The sequence below is a fragment of the Calypte anna genome, chromosome 18 (genome assembly GCF_003957555.1).
Source record: "Calypte anna isolate BGI_N300 chromosome 18, bCalAnn1_v1.p, whole genome shotgun sequence".
Lineage (NCBI taxonomy): Eukaryota > Metazoa > Chordata > Aves > Apodiformes > Trochilidae > Calypte > Calypte anna.
This window is the reverse complement of record NC_044263.1, coordinates 7904096-7926783: the sequence shown is the minus strand read 5'-3', so window position 1 is coordinate 7926783 and position 22688 is coordinate 7904096. Positions and strand designations below refer to the sequence as shown.

The window sequence follows — 22688 nt, the reverse complement described above, 5'->3', positions numbered from 1 at the left end:
ATTAGTAGTAAGCCAGCAGCAGCCTTACTTGGAAAAACTGTATTTTTAATACCATATTTTTTTTCCAGTAACCATAGCTACAAATGTCAAAATTTAGACAAATAACTTTCAAACAATGTGTTGGCATTGAAACATTTAATTGTGACCCTCCCGCCCCCTTTGAATACATGAAATTTTGTAGAAGTCTCTGCCCACCCGAGAACGAGGCCCTCTGTGGGCTGCACTGCACTCAGCCACCCAGCTCAGCATCATTCTGACCAAACCCAACGTGTTTTCCTAACTTTCACAGGCTATGTATCACTGGGGTGAAACATCACTATTTCAGGTCTATTTGAGAGGCAGGATACCTTCAGTCTTTACATTACTTCCAGTCTATATTAAGAGTTACAACAGTGCTTTACTGAAAGCATATTTCCACAGAAAAAAATCTGACTGGTCTGGCTTCTGGTTTACACTGGTGGGCATCCCTTTCTCTATACAGGATACCTGTGAGGACTGCAAAGTTTTTTGTTGTCCAAAGTTTTTTGGAGCATGGGGAGGATGGATGGGCCATGACACAACCCTTTGTGCCATTTTCTTCATATGCACAGGGGCACTTGTAGACAAAGACACTGCAGATTTCACTGCTCCTGCAGAACAATAACTACATGACCCAGGATTGGGTCTGCAGGAGTTGGCCATGCAGAAAAAGGAGTGCCTGTGCCCAAATGAAAGGGGAAACACTGGAGAGTTGGACAGCACTGCAAGCTGAGGGCAGCAAGAACTTATAGGTTTGGAAAATTATGTGGGCTTTACCTTTTACACTCCTGTTAACTCTGATTTTCATGAAGTAGGTGGTGTTGCTACAGCAACTGTCATATCACATAATTTCTGCTGTCTCTGTCACAAAGATCACCTTTTTTTATCTTGAACTCAGATATGCTGCTTTTCTTCTTCTATTCTAAAGTCCTCTATATTTTGGATATAAGAAAAAAAAATCTCATGAAACAGAGCTGTGCCATAGAAATTTTTTTTTACTGTAGCAAAGCTTATAGAACATTTTGATTTGTTCTCCTTTTACTAATACAGAATGAATAAAGAAAATTACACTGACCAGATTTATGTTGCTCCAGAGTTTCAGAAATAAACTAAGGGCTAGTCTCATGGTGAAGATATTTTGTGCCACCTTTAATGTGTTCATTCTATGGAAGCCAACCCTGCGTTCTGGTGCACTTCACCAGAAGTAACTTATCTATTCACAGGCTAAAAAAAAAAATTAATCTTGCTTCCTCATGCCCAGGCCACTTATGTACCTACATTCCACACAGTTCACACCCAGCTCAGATGCTGCTGCCCATCCACTGTACATAATACACTGCTCAACTCCTGTACCTCACTCACTTGACCTGCAGCCTGGAAGATGCATTTATTGAAGCAGAAGTCTCAACACATCTTTCTCTGTTTCAGGAACTTTCTCCTAGCTGCTAGGGATGAAGTGGTCATCCAGTTTTGCAGCTCTCTTGCTCAGTAACTCAAGAACTTGGTTCTACCTCCTTTGCCTCCATTTTGCTGGATAAGATCTTTGAGAATTCAACGCACAAGTAAAATTCAATAAAATCCTGATGACAGAAAGGCTCTATTAAATTTTTGCTACCAACACACATTCCAACTTCTGCACTTACAAATCTTCCTTAAAAAGAAAAACAGAGCAATAATGTGGAACAGTATAAATATTCAGTTATAGCTCCAGGCCACTCAGGAAACCAGAGAAAGTCCTGTCCATAGGCAAAGGGACTGCACAGAGCACTCAGCTGCTAGCACAGCTCAGACTTACTGGATCAAGCTCTGTCACACCCCCAGCCTAAGCTGGTGTTTATATCTGCTTCTTCCTCAGCATTTCCAGTCACTTCAAAACAAACAATGGAGTCACCAAATTACACTTAATTTCTACAAACATAGGTCCTGGGCAGTTGTAAATCTGCCTGCACAGAGCTCACCTGTGGGCAAGAACCATGAATACCTGGTCACATCTGCCTAGCTTTTGCTAATTTCAAATAAATTTGGCAGAGAGGTATCCACATGTATTACTGCCAACTTTGTGAAAACAAGGTAAATGAACTCTTAACTCCCTAGGGCTGAAGGAAGGCTGCAGGAGCCTCTTTACTCAGCAGAGAACCCACAGAGATTCTGGTCATGGAACCCATTCCTAAGGCTTGTAGTAGGAAGGAAGAAAAGTATTCCCCAAGTTATTATTTGTTACAGCAGTAAGGAAAGCCATTACATCCTCTTGTTTTCTCCTGGAATACAGAATATCTTTTCACCTTACCCCACCCACTCATTTACTATTTCTAGTAATCACAAGCAAAATTATTTGTTTGACAACCACACTGCCACTTGACAATTGCTCTGAATTCTACACAGACATGTCTGGAATTGATAGCCATTAAAATAGTGATGCACATGTCCTGTCTTAAAAATCCATGTGGAAGACAATCAGATGTGGACAGGCCAGCTGTCTGCTATCATCTGAACATTTATTTATTCTTATAATATGCAGTGAAAACCAGAACTCTACTAGAAAGAGCTATTTTATGTTATTCACAGCACTTATTATGCAAGTCATTTAAGCCTTCCAACCAAGACACAGTTGGAGTCTTTGGGAATCAAATTTGCTCTGGCAGCAATGAAACATTCATTATTGGGTTTGGGATGAGGAGGGGAGGATTTTTTTTTTTTTTTTTTTTTTGGATTTTGCTAAAACAAGACAATAAGCATAAGCTCGGTGAGGGATGCTGGGTAGGACTCAGCTAAGAATCAGAGTGCTCTGGATTTGTGCTGGAAATTGCATGTGTCTGCCCACTTGAGAGATACACACTAAAGCAGACATCAGTATCTGCAACACCAGAGATCCCTCCTAACCCTCTTCTTACTCTCCCTGCTGTTAGTTCAGTGTCATGAATGCTCACAATTCCTGAAGCCTGGGCAAGAATGGGTTAAAGAAAAACCAGGCAAGAGAAACACCTTTCCTCTTTCTGCTTAACTGGATAATTGGTTAGCAGGAACCTGCTTGATGAGTTTCAGCAGCTCCTAGAGCTCAGGCAAGGCTGTTTCTGAGTGACTAAAGCTCCCGACTGTATAAACATCTCTAAGCCGACCAACAGAGTACCCCTTGCTAAAGTTGTTTTTTTGACAACTGAAATTTCCAGAAGGCAATGAAGCCGTTTGTTTACCAAAGAGCCATCCAAACACAGTTAAAGCAGGGAACTGAACTATTTGAGGCAGAATATTTTACAGATGCTACATACGTCAAACTGTCTCCTGGTCAGAATAAATAGATGATTTTTAAATTGTTTAAGAAAATTAAGACAGACAAAATAATTCTCAATGGAATGGAGAGAGCAAAACAGTAAGACTCCAATGAATAAATCACAGGATCTGACTTGTTATTTTAGTATATTAAGGGGCAGGAAAAATTCTAGTTCTGAAGGTTTATGTGAAAGGCTTCTGGATCTGTACAATCCTCTGGTCTCATTATTTGATACCAAATACCTATAATGCAAAGAAATTACTGCAGTAGTTGGTGATTTTGAGTCCTGTTGGCTAAAAAAAAAAAAAAAAACAGCACATGAGGGATAATTTGACACAGGGATTATCTTTCTTGTTCTCTATCAGACGTGTGTGCAAGCACATTAGTTTGAAAAAAAAATATAATATTTTTTAAAATAATTTAAAAAATAAAAATAAAATAAAATTACAAACCCTGGGTAAATCTTGCTATAGATTTAAGTCACAAATGTATAATCACCAAAGCAGCACCTATAGCCATCAGTACAACATATTGCAACAGATTTACTTCACACTCTCCATATTATCGTCTTTGTTTCTATTTATTCACCTTGATGTATAAATTAAACACTGCAACTAAAAGATGTACATTGATACACACTGAGTTTTAACACCAGGAAACAAGCTCTCCCTTCCTGAAGCTCTCTCAGTTGGCCTCAGACCAGCATCTCGCCTCTTCCCTCCAGGTTCTCCTCTCTGAAGATGCAGGGAAGGCTTAGAAAAGGCAACTGTAAATTTCCATCCTAAATTACAACATACAGATTAGAGGATAAGTATTCCAGATTTTGCCAGTTTTTATCTGCCCAGACACAGCTCAGTGTCTGATAAAAATCATCATAAAAACAGGCTTCCAGGTTCAGCACTGTCCACATAAAACCCAACCAAGCCAAGCAACCAACACCCCCCAGTTTCAAGAAATGCCCCTTCAAAAGTAACAGAAACTGCTTCCAACCCTGTGCTGTATCCCCTCCCCAAGCATGATGTCTTTTGGTACCACTTTTTCATATAAGGGTGCCCTCAGAAGATGCTGGGCTTTAGAACCCAGAGCCAACTTTCCAAAACAGGCTGCGTTTTAAAAAGCCTATTTTTGTTTAATAGAGAAAGAAATGAATTTGCATCATAAAGCCTTTATCCCCCCAAACCCAAAGCCTCCCATACAGTTGAAAATCAAATCCAGTTTTCTTTTTCCTGCATGAGTCAGGCTGCACGCAAAATGTTTAAGAGGAAGGCAAGCTTGGGGTGGAGAATAGAACTGAAATAAGAAATCCAGAGAGGGAAACTTGTTCTAACAGCACACTCCTATTTTCCCAAGACATTTGCTAATATTTTCATTTTAAAACTAGAGGAAAGCCACCCCCTTCCCCCTAAAAGAAGTTTTAAAGATTATAAAGACACACAAGGACACACTTTATTATTTTAACAATTATTGCTATTTTCAGAGCTCCAGCACAGCTACTTCCTTCCATAATTGGACTTCAATCAAACCCTAGTGAAGCTTTTGATCTTGGAAAGAGTAACAACACAGCTCTGTTATCAGCACATAGGGGGCAAAGAGTAGGATATCCAGAATTTTTCAATAAAAGCAAGTTAATTGCTTTGACTTATATTTATCAAAGGTCATGGCTACAAGTTGAGTGCATACACATAACGGTGCACACTGAGAAATCTTGTACAGATTGGCCAAAGTAAGACTTGGGATTATACTATCTGTGTGCATTAAAAAAAAATAAAGGAGAAGAAAAAAAGCAGGAAAACAATGCTAGATTACTATCCAAATATACCCCAGTGGATGTCCTGCCAAACAGCAAATATGTGGCTGTAAGCTCCAAACTGAAATAAAAGCTTGGCCAGAAGCCCAGAGCTTCACTGTATTTTGCTCAGCTAGCCCCAGTCTGGCAGAACAGAGTGAACACATTCTCAGCCACGTGATGAAGGAGCCTGTCGGGCCAAGCTGATTTCCTTGTGTTGGGTAAATGTGATCTGCAGACTGTACACACCACCAGCTCTGGGAAAACGTGAGAAAGTTGGAAACAACAAGCCCTGGGCTACATGCTGAAGGACAACAGAAAAAGTGGTTAAGGGGTTTGGCTTGAACACTAGTGTTGCAGGTGCCGTGTTTCAACAAGGTGTTACCTGGGTTCATGGGGCCGAGCACCTGGATTTTGGTAGGAGTTATATGCCACCAGCTCTTTTGAGGATGGAGACCCTGAAAGGATCTGATTTGGAAAAGGCATTATTAATTCTTTATCATAGAGGACTATGAGAGCTTCCCATCAGTGGCTCAAAAATGTAAAATGCTGAGTGACTTCAAATTCCATATTCAGGAGAATTAGAGGTACTGAGGCCTCTCAGGATGTGGCCCCAAACAGGAGAGGTATATAACCCTGAGGCTGGTATACAGCCCCTAGGGCTCAGATTCTTCTGACAACTTAAATAGCCACCAAGTAGCACTACTGAACACAAAAACATTCATGAAGTAGGATAGGGTTTGGCCAAAGGATTCAATCTGAAAAATATGCAGGGTCTAATGGGATAAAAGCTAACCTGATGATGTTATATTTTCATAGCACTGAGAATGATGTTTTTATATAACTGACTTAAAGACAAACAGCACCCCTGGCCAACATCAGAAGTGCATGTGACTCGTGAGAACATGTTGCATGTAGAAGCAGAAAAAAAATCCTCTAAATGCAAGGCTTCAGAAGTAAATCTCTGCTACAGATAAGGGGAACTCAGATGAAACAGCTTTCGAGAGTCCCTAAGAAAAGTGAGATTTGTTTACTTTTTACCAGAAATAAATTGATAACCTAGAGACGTGCAGCAGCTGGTGAAATCAGAGACACAACACGAGTTGACAATTACACCTCCAGTTCTTTCCTTCTATTTACCTAATGATTTCTTTTCACGTGTTCTGAACAGCTTCCAGATGGGCACTACCACAATTTTCAACAATGACTTCAACCACGTCTCACTGAGAAAATTGAACAGATAAGAGAGTTTGAAAAAGTGTTTCTTAAATCTGGTGATGAGTCGAGTCCAACAGAAAGATCAGCCTGAGGGCAGCCATGTGATTACAGATGTATGAATGCCAGGTTTCAGAGTCTGGACAATCCATGCCCTCATTTTTTAAGGGCCGAGACAAAATCAGCTAAGGTGGTTCAAGTAGACACCCAAACTGCAGCTGTCCAACTTTTGTAGCTGAACGCTTGTGGTTTAACCTCTTCAAAAAGCTGACAAGCAGGTTAACTGAAGTATGCTGTGCTTTCTACTAATTCTCAGATTTACGTACACAGCAGTGATGGAGGAGTTCACAAGGTCAACCTCTTGCTCCATTTTACTCAGTTTGTGTTACTCTCAAAAAATGGCTCAATCACCAGACAACTGCCACCTTAGAAATCCCTTCCTCTCATGAGCAAACTCCCTTGTTTTTTACCTTTGTCAGTTCAAGTAAGGCACTGTAACAACATATGGCTAAGGAACGTGACACAGTCCTGGTGTCTAACCTTATCTGTTCTTTGTGCCTTTGTCATCCAAGAGAAATAATCTTCACTACAGGCAGGAGAATTAATTCCTCCTTTGTCAGGGTACATGTATTGATACAGAGGCCAGGCCCCTAGACAGTGACAAAGGCCATCCTACAGTCAGTCCCTTGTGACTGACCTCTTGGGTAGCTGGGGTCCCCAAAGGTCTGGAAACCAAGAGCTGGAATTAAACAATGCTGCTCTAAAGCATCCATGGTTTCATTCCCCAAAGTCTGCCCACTCCTTATGATCTCCAGAGCAATGCTCACCCAGCTCAACTGAGCTCTGATTCAGCCCTTTGCAGTTGCGCTGCCTCAGTTGAAAGCCAGTCCCTACTCCACCCTTACTCTGCAGTAAGCAAAGAGGACTGAGCTACTTCATGGGGCAAGCTCAGCATACAGAACAGATACACCAAACTGAATTATCTCAGGATCCATGTAATACAGAACAATACCCACCGAGCAAATGTATGCTCAAAAATTTTCCTTTGACATCCCTATGTGGCTGTGGTGTACTTCAAACAGCAGTCAGCTCATGGCTTCCAGTTTTTTAGATCTGCAACTGATTTTTTACTCTTCCAAACTTTAGCTGGATGTCACTGACATGGTTTAAAACACCTCCCAGCAAACTTTCTGTAATTTAACCCTGAGAAAGTAGGAAAAAACTCTCAAATGTCTTTTCATGCTCAAGATGCTTTACATAGCATAAGCCAATGCCAGACCAAATGCACTTCCAGGCATCAGACAAGAGTTACCTTACCACAGAGGGTATCAAAATGTCTTGGGTGCTGGACTGGAAGCAGAACACAGGAACACAGTGAGGTTCTAGCAGATCTCTGAATGCCCTAACAAGTCTGGGTGCTCAGGGGTAGAGGGAATGGGACCTGAAGGGAGCTAGGGAGTCCACCCAGCAGCGCGTTATACCGCGAGCATGTTGTGTCACTGCAGCTTTATCCCGACACACCCATATTTACAGCACACAATGTACTGTACAATTCACAATGCCAAGAAACTCAACATATCTAATCTGGCAGAAAAATAAAGTCGTATCAGGTTAATCCAATTCTTAAATTGCACAACTTTGAAAAGCCAATAGGAAAACAAATCTTCCCCCCGCTTGCGCTCCCCCCCAGTCCTCCTCCCCTCACTCATACCCTGCTGTGACCTACTTTTCCTCTTTGATCCCTCAACATTTTTAGCTCACTCTCACTCTCCTCTGTTTCTCATTCATTTCTAACCTACCTCCACCCCAGACCCCGGTGGCAGAGGGGAAAGTTCTGTTGACCAGCACAAACCGTACAAGGCAGCTTCGAGCGCGGTGCCACGGCCGACATGAATGGCAAGACACCTACACAAGGTGCCTTGGACACCTGCCCGAGTGTGACACTGCAAAACTGTGATAACACCCCTCAAATTTTAGGTTGGCTGACTGCAAGGCAGATTTCAAACAGGGCAGCAGAGCTGAAGTGCTTCTGCAACACGGGAGGAACAGGATAAAGGTTGCAGGAAAATTCCAAAAATTTTTAGGTAAAATTGTGCTCAACTTTGAAGCTAAATGAGATAATTAAATTGCCTGGGTTCCCTGCTTTCAGGATCTTGCCTACAAACCCTAAAGCTGGTTTTCTAATTTCTATTTTTAAATGAAACCTCGGAGTGTCACAGGGCTCCAGGAGCTGAATGTTTTAAAAGAATAATGGTGGAAAAACGATTGGGACACCCCCTGTCAACACACATTACAAATTAATTTCTCAAAGTAAATTGACACCTCATGGTGTCTAAAATGTTAGCTTTCCCAGATGCATCTCACTCAGATCAGGCATTTTAAAAGCCTTATGTAAATTCTCTGATGTAGAAAATGCACATTTACATTACAGCTCTTCCTGCTCGGTATCATATTCCTTTCCTATCCACTCATCTATTCTCATGAAATTTTAGGAATGTTAATTACTCTTTCAGAATTACAACTTTCTTTCCACATTTGGTTAAAATCAGCAAATATGCTCAAAAATCATGAAGCAGGATCCTGCAAGAGGCCACACATACCTAGCATGACTGCATATGGCTTGGTTTTATAGCGAATCAGGAAAAAAAAAATAAATTACCCCAACGCCCGTGTATCAGAGTGAGCTGCAAGAGTTACATACATGAAACGGCCAAATGACCACACTGCAAGGAGGGGCTGCAGGGGTTACAGACATCAGTAACATCTGAATTTCCTCTACACAGCACAAAGAGAACAGGCTGACTGCTGCAGGGTTCTTCAAATTAAGTCAGGTTTAACCCTCTCTGTTTTGATGAAGAACAGGATTTGGTTTTCAGCTTTTAGTTCCAACTTATTAAGTATTTGAAGCTAAGCACACAGTTGTCTTTTAAGCAGACTACTTGCTGGAGGAGGACTCACAAATGTTGAAATGGCGAGTTTTTAAAAATTACTAAATTGCTTTAAGTCATCTCTTCTGTTCCAATGCAGCCCTATTGCTTTGAGACTTTGTTTTATATTCTGCAGCCTTGAGTAACATAGTCTTCAAAAAGAAGGTTTAGAGCTATTATTTCAGTAATCTGCTGTGCTAAAAATATTGATTGCTTTGCCAAACTGAGTTCTGCAGGAGTATTTTGTGTTCAGAAGTTACACATTATTTTTCCTCTAGTTTTTCAAAATGCAATCTGCAGTTTCCTTCCTTGCTTCTGAGAACCTCAGTTAGGAGCAGTGACTACCAAGACTGCACTTAATTTCTGTTTTGAGGGCTTCACCAGTGTCACAACTGCTAAATTACTGGTCACCTCATAAGAGCTTTGCAAGTGTTCAAAAAAAAAAAAAAAAAAAAAAACTCAAAAAATAAAATCCAATTGTTGCTACAGAAAGCAATGGATCTTGCTATGGATGGAGATCCATGTTCATTTATTTGTTTATTAAATTCAGGAGTACCAACCAGTTCTGTAATGAATTATTTAATCTTTGACCTATTGTCCACAGCCATGTTCCAGAACAAAGAATTCATAGCAAGCTCAGCTCCCTAAGGCTAATTGGAAAAGAACTTTTTTTAAAAACCATTCTCCATCCTCAACAAATCTTTTACAAATTATGTATTTTTGTCTCTCCATTTATACACCTACATACCTAAGGATGACATTTTGTTACAGATGAGTTACTGCTGTAGCTCACTCTAGCATCTGCTTGTGGTAAATGCATGCTAATACATCACTCTGTGCATTCCTGTCAAGCTTTGTTTCAGTACTAATTTAGATTTGTGTTCAACTTAATAAGAACCCGAGTTTTCTAGGACCCTAATGCAATTTAGATTATTTTCCTCCTGAAAACACAAGCTGAGAGCCTGAAATCCTCAATGCATGTTTTCATTAAATGGCAAATAATATGAACAAGAGAATGCTACCAATAAGATGAAGAGGTAAAGCTACTTTCTCTCGAAGTCAAGCAGAGAACCCCAGAGCAAGAGCATGCCACATAAGAGAAGCTAAGCAATGATGATGTATGGAGTGCAATGAAAATCTGGGCCAAATCTTGCCCTGCTGAGAGTTAGTTCAGAGTGGGACAGGGAAGCATGACTGGTACAAGTTTCAAGCATGTCAGAAATGGGAGAAGTTGAACAATAACCTGTTCTCGTTTAACACTTGATGGATACCACCTCAGCTGTGCCAAGCTGAAGTGCTATGAAGAGCTCTAATAGAAAAGAAAATAAACAAGAAAAAACCCAAATGAAATGTTGCAACACACACCACCTTGCCCACCTGTGTTAGCTCTCTCTGCACTACAAAGCTCTTGGGATCAAATTCAGATTCATGATGAACTGACAGCTTCTTCAATGCTGTTTTTAAATAAATTTTTTAAAAAGCCATAAAAAGAGCCATACAAGCTATAAAACATGTCTACCATGCATTCATTTTGATAGCTGTTCATTTTATATTTTTTTGCTATATTAACTCATTATGTATAACTTATTCTATTTAGTAAAGTAGACTTGAGGTTTAAACCTTCTTTTTTTGAAAAGCCTTGATTATCTGCCTATCCCACCAACCAATCTTCTAATTTCACCATGCTCCAAAGTTCTCTTTACCAGTGATGACTCTATCCTTCCATCCTAGGAAAACTGCACTGGCATACCAAAAACTATCACCCTCCCTTAAAAAAAAAAAAGACACAAAACAAACCAACAAAATATCCAGAAAGATGAATGACAAGAGAGTGAATGGTAACATTTTGCTGCCCCATCTAGGAGCTGATGGAGAGCAGTCAACAAGTTGCTTGCCTGCTGAGCAATACTGAAATCAGTAACAACATATCAGAACTCAAGTGCTCATTGCTGAGACTAATTGGGCAGAACCTGGCCACAGCCAGCTCCCACTTTTGCCAATCTGCTGTCATACAAATATGTAGGGATTGAACAATTTAATGTGTTTCCTAGCAGTTTCATTTAATCAGGTAGTACCTAAGCCACCCTCATATACATCTTTTGATGAGGTCTTCTAACTGTAGCACTGTTTTATGGAATACTTCTGCGTGTACTTGCTTCTTAAAAATCAAATAACTGCACAAGAGAATCACTCAATCACAGACCCTGATAGATTTAGAAATGGGAAGCCAGGCCTCAAAAAAGACACTGAATTATTTCTAGGTAATTGCAACAAGTTAGACATGCAGACATCTTTGAATTTTCTTCCTAAGAGGGGGAAAAAAAAATAAATCCTACTTGTTCCTTCCGTATATCCTCTTCCTGACACTGAATAGCTCTTACTTGCTTAAGTACCTCTATCTCTGGAGAGAGTACAATTCCTGATGAGAACTGAAGAGTCGGGCCAGGTGTACTTTAAAGTTTCACATAAACCCCAAGATGTTTCATGCTATTTACTGTTTGAACTCTGAATTATCTTCATGTTCTTTCATGCAGCCAAGTAATTATTTAACCAATAATCAACATTTAACAGTGAATATTAAAATTAGATCTCTTGAAAGAGACACAGTGTTCTCACTCCTAGCATTAAGCAGGCTTGTTGTGCGTTCAGCACTTTTCCCCTGTTCTCATGTGACAAGCTATTTTTAATATTTGCCTGAATGTCTTTTGCATCTTCCTTTGATCCAGCAAAGCAATTTTCTGAGGCTTGTCTCACACATTGCCTTTCTCTTGCCGTGGCAATCCGGAGTGAAGCTTTTCCATCCCCCTGCAGTTTGGGTATGGGCTGGTAAGGGCAGAAGCACACAGCCCTGCCTGCTGCTCCAGCAGAAGCCACGCTGAGCAGGGCTGCACAGGGAACAGCCACGTGCCAAAGGCACAGGGTCATGAGGCAACCAATTCCAAAGCCTCACGTGAGAGTCAATGTGAAGAGCAGCTCTGGTACCAACCTCTGGCTCCTCATTCCCATGGCCTCACGTGGGAGAGCAAAGGTCAGGAAATTCCCAGCTCCTCTTGGTGTTGGAGGGAGAGTCCTTCGACTGGAAGAGAAGGGGGGCTCATACAACACCTGGTAACTGGCTTGTGAACAATGATTAAAGCTTCAGAGAGGATTCTGGCTGCTGGGAATGCTGCTCCTCACACTACCAAGAGTGTGCTTGTGCTGGAAGAGGAGGTCACATTAACAAACACAGGGGAAGGAAGACTGCAATAAAGGGAGTGTTGCACACACACCCTTCTGTGGGCTGCCCCCTTCACCAAGTCATCCCCAGAATGCAGCTGAGAGGCTGAGGCTGGATGGAGCAAGACCAAACCTCTCCCAGCTGCTGCTGTGCCTATCACAAACCCCAGTGAAAGGAAAATGCTGAAAGCCACCCAATCACACCCAGTGTCAATCACTACAGCTCAGTAAGCTGCAAGAAGGTAATGGATACTGTGCTCTGCATGAACTATCTCGGCTGAATAAATAAAACATGGCATTTAATAAAATCTGTGCTCTTGGGGAGGAGGGGGGAAGTGTCAGTACACTTCAACAGGGAACAGTTTTCAGCTTTTTGATTAAAGTGCCCCTGAACCTTTCTTTTTTAAACTGAAAACGAAGCCTTGCAGTTACTGCATATAAATGTAATTCCACAGAAGATAAAAAAGCCTTTTTTTTTTTTTTCCTTCCTTAAATAAGCTTTGGTAGATTCTTTGCAAGTACACTAAGGCACTCAGCCACCCAGACAACACAGACCAAAAATCATTGTCACAGGAACACAAAGAATGAGGGAATATTTTTCAAAGCCTCTGACAGTCCCTATCCTCCTGAAGGACCAGGGCAGTAATAAAACACAGGTTCTAACTTTGTCAGCAGCATCCCTGTGACACAGCCCTACATGGGAGGTTTTGGTGGCAAACAGAAAATTCAGATCTAAACCACAACGCCCCCCAAACCTTCTAATTAGAAGAATCAGACTCAGTTGATATTTCTGAACTCTAATTCACTCAGTTCAAACCCTTCCCAGCAGCTGCCCCATTCATGGGATTAAGGGCTACACAAGGGAGGGAGCCAGATAAAAGCAACCACCAACTATTTACCTGCAAAGTATGAACCTCCCTTTATACACAAACAGCTACAAATACTCCCGATTTCCTTAAAAGACTCTGCAGTTGAATGGAGATTTACATTCCACCAAAAAAGCTGGTAAAAGACAACACAAGGTCTGCAAGAGATAAGAACCACAAAAATTTGTTTGCAGTAACAGGTTACCTTAAAAGTTAACTTTCTAAAACCTGTTTTCATGAGAGGGGCTACAGATTTTAACCAACTAACCATCATCTAATATAGACAGAGAAAAGTTTTAAATGCAGCTCCACCTTACAATGAATTATGGTTCGCAATGCTAAAATAAATCAAAACACTTTTTTGTTAACAAAATTGATTCTGTGAAAAAGAAACAGTTTCCAGTCCTGCAACAGCCGTTACTCTGTGTCTCTTCCCTTCAAGAGAAAACCTGTATTTACTACATGTACATTCCCCAAATAGGAATTTATGGGGAAAGTAGGTGCTCGCTTTATTCTTTGCTATGGTCCAGAGAACTCATGATAAATTGGTGAACCAAAATAATTTTCCACCAGCTAGACAACCAGAGCTAGAAATACAGAATTAAGCTAAATGTATAATCAACATTTTTGTTGGTTTTTTTACCTTTAAAAAAAATTAGTAAAGATTTTGTAATGTCATGTTTACCATCAGGGTCAGCTTAGCTTTGCTGAGGCTGATGACACTTCTCAGTGAATGCCAATGCAAATTTCCAGATCTCTTCCAGAGTTGATTTAAGATACCTATTATTTGGGCAACACTGTTAGCTTCTAAAGACAGATAAAGCACAAATTGAAATCTTCTTATGCCACTCTTCTACAGACCCACAATGTCTGAGATACACCATGCATGTCCATGTGCCACTTTGGTGTTCTACCTGCTTGTGCACATCCACACAGGACACACAGGTACAGGAGCTGTGACCAACTGCACGTGACACACTGATGCCAAATGCTGTGGGGACATTTAAAGTAAGGACCTAAGCAGTACAGGATTTGACTCTTCCTTCAGCCAGAATCCACATGTTCAAGCAGGCTTCGATTACCATATAAAAATCAGAGGACACGGAGAAGTATTTTTAGCAGAATTACTACTGCCTAAAAAAAAAAATAATTCTGTTTTCCAAAAAATAAAATCACACAGAATTAATTCCTGTATTTTATACTATTTGTTCTTGGGCTTATTACAATAATGCAAATCATAGCTGCCACACACTGGGACAGCAGCTCATACCATTAAAAAACCCAGCCTTTTACTCCAAAAAATATATATTAAAAGTCTCACTATATATTAACCAAAAGACTCCATTAGAATGATTTTAACACCTACCGCCAGAATAACTTATATTTCAAAGCAGTACATTTGCCTTGGCACTTTTATGACAACCTTACATGCTAAATTTTAAGAAAAATTTTGGGTTTTAATGACATACTGTCCTAATTTTAAACCTTGCTTGAATGCTAAACTCTTCAGATGATCTTCTCTTATAAAGAGATTGTCAAAGGAAGATTTTTAATGTGACAGTACATAAAAATTTCAACAACCTGGTGATAAGACTAATTAATTAAGTCGTAGTATCTATCTGTAATGGTAGGGAACTATTACTCCAAGAAATTACCTGAGCTCTCTTTTAAACACACATTTAACAAAGAAAATATATTATTCTTAAGGCAAGATAGCACACGGAAAAAACATCTGGAACTTCAGATGTTTCATCCTAGCCCAGGAGACTGGACATCTTTTGCAACAGGAAAAAAAAGCCTGGAGACCTAGTGACCAAAGTTTGTAACCCTGAGCTGCAAACAGCTGAGGAAAAACTCAAAAATCAATGAGTTGAAAAGTCAGGCTGACAGCTGATTACAGATAAATTCTGACAGGTGATCGTTAAGAGCCTGGCTCCTAACCAGGCTCCTCTGAAAAGAAGAATGAGGACAGATCATCTGCTTTTAATTTTATGCATGGATGTAAGACAGAAAATGGTGTAGCAATTATGCACAATTTTAAAAAACTGGCACAGAAAAATGCCAAGCTTCTTCTCTTCTCTTCTCTTTTCTAATTTTTATTATATTCTCTTGCCAACTCCAAATATATTTTAATTTTGGAAACCCATATGAGTTATTAGTTAACTATGAAATACAAAACGAAGTAAAATCCAAAACCAACAACTAAACACACGCTTCTGAATCCAGGCCTAAGAATCTGTTGACAGGTTTGGGGTCTATTAGGGGATGTTTAATTTCTTTTTAGTAAGGAATGGTGCAGACTTTTAAGTCTCTTCTATGTCTGCTCTACAACTTTTGTCCTTTCAAATTATTTTGCCTCCTTATCAGATGAATCTGACAATGACTTTGCACACTGAGCATGGCAAATGATCAAGCAGAAGGGAGAGGAGTGGTTTCCTGCTCTCAGGAGCACACTTTGCTCTAGCAAACCTTGGGTGAAGAGCACAAAAAATCACCTTTGGCTTTATCTCAGCCATGCTGATGTCAGGGCAGAGCACTTCTTCCAGATTGGTGCTCCTGTCTCTGAAGGGGTGATCTCAAGTGCCAATGCAACTGTCAGAAGACTTCCACTGACAGGTTTGAACCATGAACTGCAATCAGAATTTAGGCTTCGTGTTTTCATTGCCTACAGCTTAAAGTGACTGTGGATGTAAGTTATCAAATCAGGTCAGAGTTATGCTCAGTTTATGCTGATTTAAGCATTATAATGCAGTTCCAGAATTTAGCTCCTGCCACACATACTGTGGCAAATTTTACTTTGCTCAACAGAGAATAAACTTATGGCTACAATGCTTTCTGTTTGAAATTAAGTTTTAACTTAAAAATAATAACCTAGTCCTGTGTTCTCACATCAATTATTGGCTAAAGGAATAATTTTTTCATGGTCATTCTCCCTGTTCATTTAATACCACAACATGTACATATTACTATTCCGTTTGTGGGTGTTTTTTTTTTACTTGGTAATAGTTAGGCTACCAACTAAAGAAAATAGGCAAGTTTCTTTGGAATTCTCACAGCTTCCTTACAGAACTTAAATTCCCAGTAGGGCAACTTAGCAACAACTACAGCTATTATTTTTAATTTTTGGAGTGTGAATTACTTCAATTATATTGGCCCTTTCTAGCCTGGCTGTCAATTAACCAGAGAAACAATGATTTACACTGGGGAGGAGGGACTCATGCCAAAATCCACAGAAGTTCTTAAGACTGATTTACCTGGTCTGACTGGGCTCTGCATGCAGTTCTGAGACACCATGCCTGGATGGACTGAAGTAGAAGCCCTGCTGCTGAGGTCCATGACAGAAGGTGATGCTGAGGTAGCTTGCTGGAGACCTGACTGGTGTGGGCTATGCTCGTGCTGGTTTGGGCTGGGTGGAATGCCATTTTCTGAGAGGAATTCTTCCAGGTCCATGTATTCCAACTGGAAAGTGTCTCCATCGTATGGCAGTGTCTTGTCCCATAATGTTGGACCCAAGAAAGCTGACTGAGGGACTGTGGTACTGGTGCTGTCATCATCTAATTTCTTCTCTTTGTCTTTTTCTTTACCGAATGCTTAAAGAAAACACATAATAAAGATTTAAGAGCTCAGTAAATAAAATATTAGCTACTACTATTTCTATTCTATCTGCTGCACTTTCACATGTAACAAATGAACACTCCCCCTGTAAAAATAACTCCTTTGATTCACTGTATTTGGTAGAGAACTGAAGAGTCATGCCAACTGCACACCTTTCCTGGATTCAACCATGTCTGAGATTTTCCTCTATATTTAATTAATAATTCCATCGCATTCATGGCTTTAAATATCAGCTTTAACAAACACTCAGCAGACTTAGAAGTGACAACTTAAGTAACAGTAAACTGGAAGGTGCTGCGGTTTTCTCTTGAAAAGGTGCAGTCTCAACCTCAAATCCCTGTAATTTATTATCCTGTCAGATTTCTAAACTGAGGTCCCGGCCCTGCCACCCCTTAAACAGTTCAGCACTTCTGGATACCGATAACTACAGTAAAGTCTGTCAAATATCCATTGGGATGTGCAGAACAGACAATGAAAAATTCAAAGGTGGAGGCAAAGGAAAAGTTAGAATGGTGCTTCCAGTGATTTCTACACCTGCTGTTTTCAGTATACATTTTTAAGTGAAAAACTTGATTTCTCCACAAGATTGGAAAGAGCCCGAACTGATAAAGCTTCTGTTAACTACCGTGCCTTCTTCACATTTTTTAACGAGATGCAACAACCCCGGAGAAATCCCGTGAGCTGCTCTGCAACAGAGCCCGGCAAGCTGCGGACACAGAAGCCTTGGCTCCGCAAGACCTTTCAGAGGTTTCTGCTTTTAACGATTCGAGAGAAACACACGGAGCGATTATATCCGCGCTGCTTTAGCTTTCCAGAAAAGTTGCAATTTTCTATCCCCTCGCCTTACCGGCTCCAGGGGCCGGTTCCAAGGAGGGCGGGCAGGACGGGGTCACCCCAGGATTCGGGTCGGGCCGGGGAGGGTCCCCGCCGCCGCCCTGCCCGCCCCCCTCAACCCAGCACCTCACCCGAACCAAATCGCGCCCTTTAATTTTTTTATTTTTTTTTTTCCAGGCGGCCGGAGGCGTCCCCGCAGCGGTGATGGAAAAACCCAGCGCCTTCCGCCGGCTCCCATCGCTCCCCTCCTAACGCCCTTACCGAAATCATCCCGTTACTTAATCGCCTTGAGAGGGGGGGTTCGGAGGGAGGGGAAAAAAGGGAAAGCGAAGCAGCGGTCACTGAGGTAACGGCAGGACGGGGGTCGCCATTTCGGGGGTGCCTGCCCTCACGGAGCCGGGCTGCGAGCGGCAGAGCAGGGGCGTGCGGAACCGGCCCCGAGGGGCTGGGGGAACGAGGGCTGCCCGGGGAAACCTCACCGTCTTCGTGAGCTAGCGGCAGCTTGAGCGGGTTTTCCAGCAGGGACTTCAGCACGCCGTAGGTGGGAGGTAGGAAGGTGGGGTTCAGCGGGAGCGGTCGCGACATGGTGAGCTTCCCCTCAGGGCAGCTGCGGGGCAGCGGTTCCTTCCTTTCGCGGCGCTTTTACGAAGCGCGGTGAAACGGGCACAGAGCCGAACCGAGCGCCGCTGGCGAGGGGCGCCCGGAAGCCGCCGGAGCAGGGGAGCGGGAGAGGCCGCTGGGCCGCGCAAATCCGGCTCCGGCCCCACCGCAGCTCCCGCCGCCCGCTCTGCGCCGCGCGCACCGGCCGCGCGCCCATGTGCAGGCGCTGCCGGCGCTGACGTCAGGCGCAGCGCGGCGCCGCCATTGGTGCGGGGGAGGTGGCGGGAGGCTCCGCCCCCGCGCTGCGCCCCGCCCCCCCCACCCGGCACGCGCGGCGGCCGTTACCCGCGGCGGGACGGGGGCGGCTCCTGCGCGGGTGGGTGCGGGAGGGGAGGGGGGGGGAACAGCGGCCGCTCCGCTGACCTCCCGTGGGGAGCCGCGCTGCCAGGCCGAGGCCGGGAGCCGTCTCCCCGGTAACCGGGAGGAATGTTAATGAGCTCCCATGCTCGGCCTCGCTCGGTGCATCCGAGCGTGAGGGCAGCGGGGAGGACGTACCGGAGGGCACCCCCGCAGCGGCGGCCTGAGGGAGCGGGGCCGAGCGGGTGCGTGAGGGGGGGCGGGGGTGTTCGGCCCAGCGGGGAGCAGCGCGGGATGAAGGGCGCCAACTGGGAAGGAGGCGGGGAGCCGGGCAGCGAACTGCCCCGGAGGAGCGGGCAGGGGGGGTATTTTTATCCGTTCCTCAGTGCACCCGGTACGGGGCTTGCGAACATCTCGTTTGGTAGCCGCGGCACGTCTTTGCCACGTTTTCCGAAGGCAGACTGGTTCACCAGGTACCAAGATAACCCAAGGTGACAGAGCTGTCACCACTAGCGGGGCTCCCGGTACCTCGTCCCAGTTCTGGGGCGGAACGGGTTTTCCTCTCTCCTGGCCAAGATCCGCGGTGCAAACACCGCTGACTTTTTACCCGCTTCGGCTGCGGCTGCTGCAGAACTTCAGTCTCGCACCGTTCAGGTGCTGGAAGGCATTTGTGTCTTCCTGAGCTTCGTCTTTTTTGGATGACATTTTGCAAAGCTTTCCCATCCACATTTAGGTGCTGCTGTGTCTGCAAAAGTCAGTTATTTTACTGTTAGCAAGTAAGCAGTCATTAGCACTCATTAGAAGCAAATGAAGGTAAATAACGTGCATAAACTTTGAGTTGGAGTGTCCAGTATTTGGAAATAAAAGCTGAGGAACTGAAGTCTGCCCTGAACAGTTATATTCTGCCCTTTTGTGTCTGGTTGTGTGCACTGACAAGCATCTGGTCAAATGATCAGACTAAAACAAGCAACTGATCAGAGTCCAAAGTACATTCAAATCAATAGCATTGCCCTGGCACAACCCAAGCCTGAAGACTGACAAACGCAGTTGTCCGGCCCTTCAGAACCAGAGACAGAATAAATATTAACACTTTTATGGCACAGCTAAGCAGGGTTCTGGAAGCACCTTCGTGTGCCATGGAGGCAGAGTGCTTCCCAACTGGAGGGGCTTCCAGCAGGAAGGTGGTAGTGGCAGCACAGAAGTTTTTAAAGTCACCTAACCAGGAAAAAAGCCACAAGAGTATTAAATGATTGTACACATACCAACGTTGCCTCAGATGGCCAAATTGCTCGTTACTGGAAACCTTTAATTACAGAGGTACAGAGTGAGTGACATCAAGATTAGGGCAACAATTTACAATCTATATGCAGATGTGTTACATTATATTTTTTCTGTGCATTTTAAATGAAAAAGAAAAAAAGAAAAAAGGATACATTTAGGAGATTTAGCAAGTAAGACAGAAGAGTAAGCAGAAGCTGTAAAAGTAATGGGGTTATTGGGAAACACCTGTAGCAAACAAGGTTTGTTAGGGATGTGAGGAAAGCTCAATTATGTTTTCATGGTTAATTGACCCCTGCAGACACAACGTGCTCCACTGAAAGAAATGGCATTTTCAGTGCAGCAGATTGACAGGAAAATGTAGAGTTTTGCTGCTTGACGTTGAATAGGACACATTATGTTGAGATCTGTGCAAACATGGGACCAAATGAAGCAACCAGACATCAAGGACTGCATCCAGCTGCAGTTCCCAGCAGGCAAGGGCTGGGAGTTTGTAGGTGAGAATGCTAAACCAGCTCTGCCCCACAGTCAGGAAAACTGTGAAGAGTTTTCCAACTTTTCCAAGGTGGTCCCCAAGCCCTTCTTGCTAGTCCAACCACTGGCTGATCCCACAGCTACACTCAGGTAGGGCTAACACAACCACAGCAGAGCTAACAACACACCAACTGTATTTCTGCATTTCCTAACCAAAATGTTTGGTTTATGGCTTATAAAGGACTATGTTATTTAGTTATTTAGGTTTTAGTTTTTGTATAGAAAACATCTTAATCAGTCCCCAGAAAAAAAATTCTTAGCCAATGCTCGTTTCTGACCCTACTGTTTTCAGCACATAGATATGGTCACTTATATGGCAAAGATTCTTTTTTTTCATCTCAAGTACACAGAAGTTCACGTACCATTTCCCAAGATTATTTAAATATAATACTTTAGCAAAGATAATTTCAAAACTCCTTTACACCTCTAAGGGGTCCTCGTACCTCCAGGCTGAGTGTACCTTTTGGAAGCACAGCCCCCCCAGGGCAGGGGAACACCCGCTTCCCAACACCCTGTGGTCACCCTGCCAGGTCGGGTGTTGCCCTGGGGTGTTGGAAACAGCGCTCCAAACAACCCCCCCTCAGGAATCATGGAGTCATAGAATTGGCTGGGTTGGAAGGGACCTCAGAGATCATCGAGTCCAACCCTTGAACCACCGTTGTGGTTGCTAGACCATGGCACTGAGTGCCACATCCAGTCTCTTTTTAAATATCTCCAGGGATGGAGAATCCACTACTTCCCTGGGCAGCCCATTCCAATGTCTGATCACTCTCTCGGTAAAGAAATTCTTTCTAATCTCCAACCTAAACCTCCCCTGGCACAACTCAAGACCCTGCCCTCTTGTCATGTTGAAAGTTGTCTGGGAAAGGAGCCCAACCCCCCCCTGGCTCCAACCTCATTTCAGGGAGTTGTAGAGAGTGATGAGGTCTCCCCTGAGCCTCCTCTTCTCCAGCCTGAACACCCCCAGCTCCCTCAGCCTCTCCTCATAGGGTCTGTACTCGAGTCCCTTCACCAGCCCAGTTGCCTCCTTTGGACCTGCTCCAGGACCTCAATCTCCTTCCTGAACTGAGGGGCCCAGAACTGGACAGAGGACTCGAGGTGTGGCCTCACCAGCGCTGAGTACAGGACCTGCAGAGCAGCTCAAACAGCGATTATTTGGGTTATTTTTTCTCGGGAGGGACACTCAGAATCAGACACGTGCAGTGCTTCACCCCCTGCCCAACTGCTCCAGATGGAAACGGCCGCAGCCGCAGGGGCCCTTCCCGCTGGGATCCCCACCGGCGCTGCGGCCCAACCCCGTGGGGTTGCGCTGCGGGGCGCTGACCTCAGCACCGACGGCAGCGGAGACGCGGGGCGGGGGAGGGTCCTGGATGAGCCTTGGGGCGGGGGGCGGTCCTGGTTGGGTTCAGGGGGTCCCGGTTGGGCTCTGGGTTCCCGGTTGGACTCTGGGGGTCCCGGTTGGGTTCAGGTGGTCCCGGTTGGGTTCAGGGGGTCCCGGTTGGGCTCTGGGGGTCCCGGTTGGGCTCTGGGGCGGCTCCACGCGGTGGGAGGGGCACGGGTGGGGGTCGCGCGCCGCCGCCCTCCCTCGCTCCCGCCCCCGGGGCCCCGCCCGCGCGCCGCCGTCACGCGGAGCCGGGGGGAAAGGCGCGCGAGGGCCCCGTCACGTGAGCGCGCGGGCTGACCTACTTTGGGCCAATGGCGGGGCGCGCGCGCGCTCCCCCGCGCAGCCCCCGCGCGCCGGCCCCGAACGCGGCGTCACCTCCCGTGACCCCGGCGCGGGAACCCGGCCCAGCGGCACCGGGACCGGCAGCGGGACCGGGACCGGCTCCGCCCGGGCCCAACCGCGTGCGGTTGCTGTCGAGGAGGAACCGTCAGAGCCGCGGGAGCCCCCGTCTGCCGTTCCCGCACAGCGCGGAGCTCTGAGCTACCGGCCGGGCGGGTGGGGTCAGGAATTGGGCCGGGGTTCCGAGATCCGTCAGCTGGGGGGAACGGGAAGCTCCGGCTCCGACCGCTGTGACCCCTGGCACGGGCTGCTCGTCCCCTTTCAGTCTGCTCTTAGCCCTGCTTAAGATTAAAGATTGAATAAAAACCTGAATATTCTTTTTTTTTTTTTTTTTTTTCCTCGTGAGTGGAAGTGTTCATTGGGAAACAGCTCCCTGCCCTCTGCTGTGGCA

At 44.3% G+C, this 22688-nt stretch overlaps 1 protein-coding gene across 3 annotated transcripts in view; it reads right to left on the bottom strand.

Moving 5' to 3' along the window:
• Window positions 1–18566, bottom strand: part of HLF (HLF transcription factor, PAR bZIP family member) — a 35227-nt gene extending 16661 nt beyond the window's left edge. For 2 of the 3 annotated variants that reach the window (XM_030461657.1, XM_030461658.1), the window contains exons 1-2: window positions 18225–18536; window positions 16551–16886 (exon numbers count right to left, since the gene is read on the bottom strand). In XM_030461657.1, coding sequence (XP_030317517.1) covers window positions 16551–16886; window positions 18225–18330 — 442 coding nt within the window. In that variant the 5' untranslated portion in view covers window positions 18331–18536. Of the gene's footprint in view, window positions 1–16550; window positions 16887–18224 lie in introns of all 3 variants that reach the window. The other variant, XM_008494463.2, reaches the window with a different exon arrangement.
• Between the last annotated feature and the right edge of the window lie 4122 nt (window positions 18567–22688).